The sequence below is a fragment of the Penaeus japonicus genome, unplaced genomic scaffold, assembly GCF_977035675.1.
Source record: "Penaeus japonicus unplaced genomic scaffold, GWHDUDI00000001_assembly GWHDUDI00000018, whole genome shotgun sequence".
NCBI lineage: Eukaryota > Metazoa > Arthropoda > Malacostraca > Decapoda > Penaeidae > Penaeus > Penaeus japonicus.
In genome coordinates, this window is record NW_028234420.1 from 39,655,540 (window position 1) to 39,665,539 (window position 10,000).

Genomic DNA, 10,000 nt, shown 5'->3' on the forward strand with positions numbered 1-10,000 from the left:
TGATTGTTGGCCTTTGCCTAAACATAGGCAGCAGCAAAGGCCAGCTATCTTTGATTGTTGGCCTTTTCCTGAGCATAGTCATGTTGTAGACAATTACCAACAATCCATGCAGTCATAGTGCTGTTGTAAAAATACTCTGGATGTCCTAGGACAAGTTGGAGACTTTTTACTGTGTACTGAATATATTTAGTGTTTGTTTGAAGGATCAGATAGAGAATAGTTGAGAATCTGGTGTATTGTGCACAAAATTTCTTCATTTTTCTTGGCAACCAGAGTCACCAATCACCTTAACAAGTGTATTTTTGACTGGGGATCTCCAAATCCTATCAATTTATTTAGAAAGCACTTTATTCAAATATAGTTTTCTTACATTTGAAACTATTTACAGAAGTCAAATTTTTTGTCAGTTTGTATGGAAGTTTGTATCAGTTGATATGTGTTTTTACAAAAAAGAAAAAAAAGAACTAACCTTTCATTGAGCAAAATGAAATGCAGTTTATCATAATTTCTCATATTGATGTCTTTATTTCTATTTGAAGGAATTATAGATATATATTTGTTTTCTGAACGATTGATTTTATGCTTTATGGTTCTTTTACAGACACTCAAACATGGCTTATAATTATGATGATAGAAGCTATGGGAAGCACAAGACATTCAGTGATGACCATGACAACTCGGAATACAACGCAGGAGGATCTTTCGATAGGAGAAGTAACGAGGAAGGCAGATTTGGCTCAGGCAAGAGACAGAGGTTTGGTGACCAGAACGAGAGCAAGCCGAGATTTGGACAGTGGAATTCAGAAGCCGGGGGAAAGAATAACTGGAACAAGAAAAGTAGAAAGTGGCAAGATGCCGAACAATATGACGAATACTTCGAAGATGTACCCAGACCGGAGAAGCCTCGGAAATACACGATCAGCATAGCAGTTCCTGCATCAATCCTAGAGGAGACCTGCATAAAGGATGAATTGCGGACATATGTGGTGGGCCAGGTGGCAAGAGCAGCAAACATATACTCTGTTGATGAGATCATTGTGTACGATGACAAATGTTGGCGGAAGAAAGACGTAACAAGGACTCGCAATGACAACCAAAGCTTAATCGGTATGTATGATATGTTGCTTGTTAGACCTACATTCATAAATATATACACACAAAAAAATATGAATACAGATTCTTGTATGCAGATATGCACACTCTTAGATATACACACATGCATCAGCATACTTCCATATTAAAGTCAGCCCTTGCACAAAAATGTATATGTACACATGCATACCAGTTTGCATACAAATATCCCCCCCCCCCCCATGCATATACCCAACACACATATAATAGAGAGTATTCTATGACACAATGCACATACACCCTTAATTGTGAGTACTTTTTGCTTGTCCACTGGCTTACCTGAAAACAAAGTAATTCATAAGAATATAAAAAATACCAACATAAACAAGGAGATGAAGTTGGAAATTAGTTTTTCTATGTCATTTATTAAATACTAATCAAAGTTGTATATTTTAATTATGCATGTTTGTCGTGTCACCCATATTGCTTAATAGAAAATAATAAATGGTCATGTATCAAACAAAACCTCAATTCCCTCTTGATACAGTGAATCTAATATTAAGCATTATGAGTTTTCCATTATTATCTTGGTAACACCTTTTCAATATAACTTGAAAATATTTTTTGGATCAAAAATGAAAAAAAATTGTCACTCCAATTCTTTTATATATGTTGTTTTCTTTCAGAGATGATGAGAATGTTGCTTGAATACCAGGAATGTCCCCAGTACCTTAGAAAATACCTCTTCCAGTTTCATCGCTTTCTTAGTAAAGTTGGGGTCCTGAATGCTCTTAATGCTCCACATCATCTTCTCTCCAAACAGTGGTGTGAATACAGGTAAGTTGTCTTTAAACTAATACTTGTCTGACTGATACCAAGTACATAATTGCATTGTATGTTTGTGATTTTATAACTAGAAGAATCTATCTAAATAATGAACTGAAGAGAATCTGTGTTTGGCATACCTAAGAGAGTGCATCTTGACAGCTTTGCAAGTAGTATGTCTTCTAAATATCTTCTTCTTCTTCTTTTTCTTCTTCTTCTTCTTCTTCTTCTTCTTCTTCTTCTTCTTCTTCTTCTTCTTCTTCTTCTTCTTCTTCTTCTTCTTCTTCTTCTTCTCTCTCTCTCTCTCTCTCTCTCTCTCTCTCTCTCTCTCTCTCTCTCTCTCTCTCTCTCTCTCTCTCTCTCTCTCTCTCTCTCTCTCTCTCCTTTTTTTTTTTGAACTTAAAAAAAGGATAATAAAACCCAAGAATTTTCTGTGCAAGTACATATTATGTCCGCACGATACACCACCCTACCACCCTTTCATGTGAATATTTTTATTTATATTAACATGACTTATATACAAACAAGCATACCTAGGATACATATATACTGTACATACATAAGCAATAATACCCATACACTTTAAACACAATTTTGCATGAATATACATTTATATATGTTACTGAATCTTGAATCTTCTATCTTCTGAATACATTAGAAACACACATTCTTTTGACCACCATGTTCAAATTATTTTTTCAGAGAAGGTGTAGTCCTAGATAGACAAAACAAGAGCTTGTCATATGTCGACGTAGGTTTATCATCAGAAATCACCATTGATAAAAAGCTTGATGCAGGACTAAGAGTGACCGTCAAACTGCCTCCAGAGACAAAGGAAATGAATAAGCGTTTTGGCATTGTGGTTTCACCTGACGAGCCCAGAGAGAAGTATGGCTATTACTGGGGCTACACTGTTAGAGTTGCTCATTCACTCACTGAGGTAATAAACCTTTTTTTTTTCTCTCTCTCTCTCTTTTCCGATTAAAAATGGAATGAGTACTTGTAACAGACTCTGAAATTAAACTGTCATTCTTTTATATGTATTATATCTCTTGCTTTACTGACGCTTGTAAATTTGCTGGAGACCTTATAATCTTACTTATTTTATATGGGAACCTCTCTATTCCACAGGTTTTGACAGGGGGGAGATTCCCAAAAGGTTACGATCTACTAATTGGCACATCAGATAAAGGGGACGACATCAAGAAAACTGAATACCCTATGTTCAACCATGCACTTGTTGTTTTTGGAGGTACGAGTACTGAATTTTTTTTGCTATCTCATTACTGGCTCCAAATCCACATACCAGATTTTCTTTATTATTGCATTGATCTCTCTCATTACATTTTTTTGTTTTGATATAAATTCAAAATTTTGGGATTCTCTTTTCTCCCACACAGGTGTCGAAGGTCTTGAGTCGGCGATAGAAGCAGATGACCAGCTGGAAGCCACTGAACCACTCCACCTGTTTGACTTCTACACCAACACATGCCCTTTGCAACAGGCTCGCACCATACGCACTGAAGAGGCAGTGTTGATCAGTCTGTGTGCTTTGCAAGACAAACTACTGCCCAAAGGAAAGAATTAATTACTGGATGGAAGGTTGCTATAGTATGTGTTATAATGATGATTGTAATTATTTTTTAATTGAATTGAGTATGAGGATGAAGAGGGAAGAGTTGATATAATTATAATTTTCCGTATTAATGATAGTACCTGCGAATCTTGATATGAAGTTGATGATTAGAAAAATATATATTTTTATCAAAGATACCAAAATATGTCTGCTGTCATGCTTTCCTTTGAAATACTTTGTGAAAAGTATAGAACATATTACATATTAATTTTTCTTTAGTTATTTAGGGCATTTGTGAAATTGATATTTGTTGAACCTTTGAACTTTCATGCCAAATATTTTTTGGAGTTGTTGAAAGCTATTATATAATATAAGCACATATAGTGTGTATAAACCAGAAAAAAAATCTCAATACTTGCATAAAATTGGAAATATTATATGCAAATAATTCTCTTAGCAAATATTCTGGAATATTATACTAAGATCAAAATTCTGTTTATATCCTAACTTAATAAAATTTCATGTTGACAATTATAACAAGTTGTTTCTTCTTCATGTTTTTAAATGGAAAGATTAATCAGTTAACAACTTTGAGGCAAGACCCTGAATCAGTAGAACTCATTTGCATATCCAATATCATTATGATCATGTTGCAGTTTTCAATTTGATGATTAACCTTGATTGATTATTACTGGACCCAAGTTGCTTTTAAATTATCTACAAGTTTTGAGACAACAATGGAAAGGACAATGAAATAAACTAAAAAGAGAAGCAACAAATAAAGGAAATAACATGGGAGATGATATGAAAATTAATAGAAAGTGTTTAGAAAGTAATGAAAGTGAAGGACCTTTATAAAGTAGCTCTCAATGGAAAGATGATTATAACCATGATATAAATCATAAACAGTTGTAGATAGAAAGGGAGATTAAAAAGTCTTTGAAAAAATGCAATAGAGAGGATAAAGTTTAATGAAATGAAATGCAAATACAATATGAAAGTGTAAAGATAGAGGCAAAATGTGTCTGAAACAAGTCACAACACGTGTAATTTTGAAGAAAAAAAATCACTTTAATTTTGGAAAGAATTAAAGTTTTAAAAAAGGAGAAAACAAGCACCCAAATTACAGAACAGCTACACTAATAATCTTTAATTGATAAAAGTAATGAAAATGACTTGAAACCGGATAGAAATCACAGGTATATCCAACCTGAAGATAGGATGGAAAAGCCTATTAGGGAAAGAAAACCTTTTCATGAACACTGTAGCGGGAACCACTCTTTGCGTGTTCAAAATCATGGGATGAAAGCTACGAGATGGAAAAGTAAAACAGGCGAGGGTAACCGGTTTAAATTATGTATGCAGACTCGATGACAACGGAATGTTGAATGATTTTTTTTTTTTTTTTTTTCTTTTTGAGAATGGCTAAAGAAGCGCCGATTACATAACACTAGACTAAAAAAAGTACCGCACCTTAAAATCTAAAGAATTAAAACTAAATCGTTGCAGAAAATTCACACGAACTTGAAAATCACGTAATTTAAAGAAGAGAAAATGCACAATTGCTTTACCAACGCAAATCAAAAGACAACAGTACGAAGGAGAGAAGGGAGAAGGCAGATAAAATCGTGTACTTGACGACTGCAGGAAAATCAAGCCTTAGCGATAGCGCTGAGATAAACAACAGTAAAAAAAAGGGTTGGTTGGTAGAAATCGAAAAGGTATTTCGCAACACAAGGAAAATTACCACAGCAACCATCTCTGTCTGTTAACCTGTTAATTATTTTTAGGAGGCACCGTTAACATCGAAATTTAGGTTTAAAGTGAATCGTGACGTAAAACAGATAACTGATTAACAACAACAGGTTATAGATTACGTAACAGATTAGCTTATATTGAGGGGAATATGTTCGACAGGATGTCCTTTGCTTATAACCCTGTATTGAAAATCGTAATTAATAACGAAAACGTAAGACTAACACGGGAATAATACAACTACAAGAGTCAAGCAATAGATCAGGTATGGTTTAATTACCACAGTATGAAATACGCATTATCTTGCTCTAATACATTATACCTGAAGTCTTTGAGTCTATTCTAGATAGTACTGGCAACGGTCAAAACAGATATGAAGAGATAAACGCGCATAAATATCATTACTGTTATATCAGTGGTATAGTGACGATATACGGAAAAAAAGTATAAGCGGTTATGAAATGAAATTATAGGTTGTCGAGTGACGGAAGCTAATCGGTGTGTAAAAAATAACCAATGTTATGTGCGAAGTAAAATCATAAGTTGATTTTTGTGGATTCGCGTGGCATTGCGTTTATGGATTCGTGTGACATTAATTGCGTTTAGACTGTGTAGAATCGTGTAGAATCATCGTTAGAGTTATGTAGATCCGTGTGACTTCTTGAATTGGGAGGAACGTGGTTGGAAAAGCTAATTGAGTCGTTAAAGGAATCGTGTGGAATTCAGACGAACGTTACACTGATTTGGTATCTCGCAGGATTTTATGAAATATCCGAAATAGTGGAAAAAAATAGATTGATGGGAAATACGGACGCCATTTCAGATCCTAAGTATGTAAACAGAAATAAGTGTAAGATGTTTTACTTGTTTTACTTCTCTATTAGCATTCCAGAATATCAACTTATTTCCGAGTGAAGATTTCATTTAATTATTATTAATTCTAAACCTGAAACACCAACATCCATCATGTCAATTATTCCACAGGTCGTAAACCTAAATATTACAATTATTTATTTTTTGACGTGTATATCCTTATACGAAAGATTAATTATATACACAGCAAAGGCAACAACGAGCGATAATAATGATTAATAATAATAATAATGACAACAATAATAATAATGATAATAATAATAATAATAATAATAATAATAATAATGATTGTGATAATACTGATAATGATAATGATAACAATAATAATGATGACAATAATAATAATTATTATAATAATAATAAAGATGATAACAGTAATGAAATTCATAATAATGATGATACTACTGCTATTATTGATAATGACAATAATAGTAATAAAAATGGTAAGAATAAAAATTATAGCAATAGTTAACGACGTCAAAAATAATTGTAATAGCAATAATACATGACAATAAGTGTGTGAAATGATAGAGTGATACAGATAATTTTTTTTATTTTTTTTTATTTTTCAGTTTATTTACAAATGGAATAAAATTATAACAATTAAGCTAACAAATTGTCAAAGTCACCGACCCTTTTCATCGTACGATTGCGCAATCAGCATTTCCTTTGGAGATTCTCTCGCCTAACCTTTTCTTGTACATTTCTTTACCTCTTGGACACATTTTGACCTCTTCTTAGAAACTTTTTGACCTCTTGTTGGGCACTACTTGACGGCTCTTGACCTATTTGTAGAAGCTTCTTGACCTCTTGTTGGGCACTACTTGACGGCTCTTGACCTTTTCTTAGAAGCTTTTTGACCTCTTGTTGGGCACTACTTGACGGCTCTTGACCTATTTTTAGAAGCTTCTTGACCTCTTGTTGGGCACTACTTGACGCCCCTTGACCTATTTTTAGAAGCTTCTTGACCTCTTGTTGGGCACTACTTGACGGCTCTTGACCTATTTTTAGAAGCTTCTTGACCTCTTGTTGGGCACTACTTGACGGCTCTTGACCTTTTCTTAGAAGCTTTTTGACCTCTTGTTGGGCACTACTTGACGGCTCTTGACCTATTTTTAGAAGCTTCTTGACCTCTTGTTGGGCACTACTTGACGGCTCTTGACCTATTTTTAGAAGCGTCTTGACCTCTTGTTGGGCACTACTTGACGGCTCTTGACCTATTTTTAGAAGCGTCTTGACCTCTTGTTGGGCACTACTTGACGGCTCTTGACCTATTTTTAGAAGCTTTTTGACCTCTTGTTAGGCACTACTTGACGCCTCTTGACCTATTTTTAGAAGCTTCTTGACCTCTTTTTGGGCACTACTTGACACCTCTTGACCTATTTTTAGAAGCTTCTTGACCTCTTGTTAGGCACTACTTGACACTTCTTGACCTTTTTTTCCACAGTACTTAATTTCTTCTTGGAGACTGACCTATGCTTTCAGCTTTCCAAGAAACATCATGTTGTCTTTGGAAGACAACCACTTGGTCTGTTGTTGTTTTATTTTTTTATTGTTTATTTTTTACTCTACAAACGATACATAGACAATTTAAGTTTAAATAATTATTGCAGAATTGACCTGAGGTGACCCGGTGTATGGCGCTTGACACTTGTTTCTATCAAAGTACCTAATAATAACAACAAAGAAATTCAACGTTCACTGGTAACCTCAATACACAACACCACTAGATTCCTGTCGCAAGAATGGGTGTTCTGTCCAAGAAGTCGATACAGTTCGAGCGAGGAAGTTAGACCTCGGAATCTCATGTTGTTAGTCGTCCACCCGTTGCATGCAATGGCGGATCTGTTCCCCGTCACTCCAGATCCGTGCCAAACATGTTTTGATGGCCTGCGGAAAGGGAACTTGATTGTCATTTGTTTTTATTTTTGTAGGGGAGTAATGTCTATACGTTAAATGATGAGGGTTATCGTGTTATTTACAGGTTGGATGTATAAATCCGTGAAATATCTAAAGACGCAGGTGTTTTACCATCTGGAGCTTTCCATCACGTTGTCACCACTGAAGCTGATGATATTGGGTCTGCTGTTGAAGATGGCCTGAGTCCCAAAAAAGATGCTGTTCCAATTTTCGTACAGCTTCTCCCCCTGCGGTACGAGACAAAGTAGTTGTATAATGTAGTGTAGCCATCGATAATAAAATGTATTATATATTATACTACATATAATATGCCTTCTGATTACACAACGGCGAGAGAAATGAATAATCAAATCGTGTGCAAATAATATGCCTTCTGATTACAAAACAGCCAGAGAAATGAATAATCAAATCGTGTACAAATGTAAACACATAACGATTATAAACTCCAACCTTGAGATTAATGATGGGAAGGTGCCTGTCCTGTCGACGCACGATGGAGTTCAGATCCTGCGTGTTTGAGGTGAGGAAGGCCCTGAAGGTGCCCCTGAGACCCGCATGTCGAGACTGCCTGAAGCATCGCTGATCGGTGCGCCTAAGACCGCCCATGTTACCGTGGAGGGGCACGTTTAAGGCAGCCAGTCGTAGCTAGAAAGAAATGCATGATGGTTTTAGAAAAGTTCGTGAAAGAAATGCATGATGGTTTTAGAAAAGTTCGTGAAAGAAATGCATGATGGTTTTAGAAAAGTTCGTGAAAGAAATGCATGATGGTTTTAGAAAAGTTCGTGAAAGAAATGCATGATGGTTTTAGAAAAGTTCGTGAAAGAAATGCATGATGGTTTTAGAAAAGTTCGTGAAAGAAATGCATGATGGTTTTGGAAAAGTTCGTGAAAGAAATGCATGATGATTATAGAAAAGTTCGTGAAAGAAATGCATGATGGTTTTAGAAAAGTTCGTGGAAGAAATGCATGATGGTTTTAGAAAAGATCGTGGAAGGAATGTCATGATGGTTTTTAGAAAAGTTCGTGGAAGAAATGTCATGATGGTTTTAGAAAAGTTTGTGAAAGACATGCGTGATGGTTTTGGAAAAGTTCGTGAAAGAAATGCATGATGGTTTTAGAAAAGTTCGTGAAAGAAATGCATGATGGTTTTGGAAAAGTTCGTGAAAGAAATGCATGATGATTATAGAAAAGTTCGTGAAAGAAATGCATGATGGTTTTAGAAAAGTTCGTGGAAGAAATGCATGATGGTTTTAGAAAAGATCGTGGAAGGAATGTCATGATGGTTTTTAGAAAAGTTCGTGGAAGAAATGTCATGATGGTTTTAGAAAAGTTTGTGAAAGACATGCGTGATGGTTTTGGAAAAGTTCGTGAAAGAAATGCATGATGGTTTTAGAAAAGTTCGTGAAAGAAATGCATGATGGTTTTGGAAAAGTTCGTGAAAGAAATGCATGATGGTTTTGGAAAAGTTCGTGAAAGAAATGCATGATGGTTTTGGAAAAGTTCGTGGAAGAAATGCATGATGGTTTTAGAAGAGTTCGTGAAAGAAATGCATGATGGTTTTAGAAAAGTTCGTGAAAGAAATGCATGATGGTTTTAGAAAAGTTTGTGTAAGATAAATAGTTCGACAAGTCAAGTGAAAATGAATGGTCAGTTGAAGAAACAATGGCACGAGGAAAACACAGGTATGTGTGTGAGTGTGTGTGTGTGTTTGTGTTTGTGTGTGTGTGTGTGTGTTTGTGTGTGTGTGTGTGTGTGCATACATATACATATATTAAACAACAACAAATATCTGGAGTATGAATACAACCATTTAGTTGTTTGTTATCCAATCCCAGGAAGTATTCATGACATAACATTGAAATGCAAGATGACATAAGTGAAATGTAAGATGACTCACTGCCTTGCCACTTGAAGAGGGACCTGCCGAGTCTCGCTGTCTGGTATAGTCGGGTATCATCGGACCCATCTGTAAAGGACAAAA

General features: G+C 35.2%; 2 protein-coding genes across 2 annotated transcripts in view; one reads left to right on the plus strand and one right to left on the minus strand.

Moving 5' to 3' along the window:
* The window catches only part of LOC122255475 (28S rRNA (uridine-N(3))-methyltransferase), a 4,913-nt gene extending 905 nt beyond the window's left edge, over window positions 1-4,008 (plus strand). Inside the window, exons 2-6 of the mRNA XM_043019550.2 lie at window positions 602-1,107; window positions 1,758-1,908; window positions 2,599-2,836; window positions 3,028-3,148; window positions 3,297-4,008. Coding sequence (XP_042875484.2) covers window positions 612-1,107; window positions 1,758-1,908; window positions 2,599-2,836; window positions 3,028-3,148; window positions 3,297-3,484 — 1,194 coding nt within the window. The 5' untranslated portion in view covers window positions 602-611 and the 3' untranslated portion in view covers window positions 3,485-4,008. The remainder of the gene's footprint in view (window positions 1-601; window positions 1,108-1,757; window positions 1,909-2,598; window positions 2,837-3,027; window positions 3,149-3,296) is intronic.
* A 3,404-nt stretch (window positions 4,009-7,412) lies between these two features.
* Window positions 7,413-10,000, minus strand: part of LOC122268080 (collagen alpha-1(XV) chain) — a 2,599-nt gene continuing 11 nt past the window's right edge. Inside the window, exons 1-4 of the mRNA XM_086546948.1 lie at window positions 9,917-10,000; window positions 8,471-8,665; window positions 8,132-8,247; window positions 7,413-7,990 (exon numbers count right to left, since the gene is read on the minus strand). The exon at window positions 9,917-10,000 is cut by the window's right edge and continues 11 nt beyond it. Of these exons, the coding sequence (XP_086403074.1) occupies window positions 7,792-7,990; window positions 8,132-8,247; window positions 8,471-8,665; window positions 9,917-9,985 (579 nt within the window). The 5' untranslated portion in view covers window positions 9,986-10,000 and the 3' untranslated portion in view covers window positions 7,413-7,791. The remainder of the gene's footprint in view (window positions 7,991-8,131; window positions 8,248-8,470; window positions 8,666-9,916) is intronic.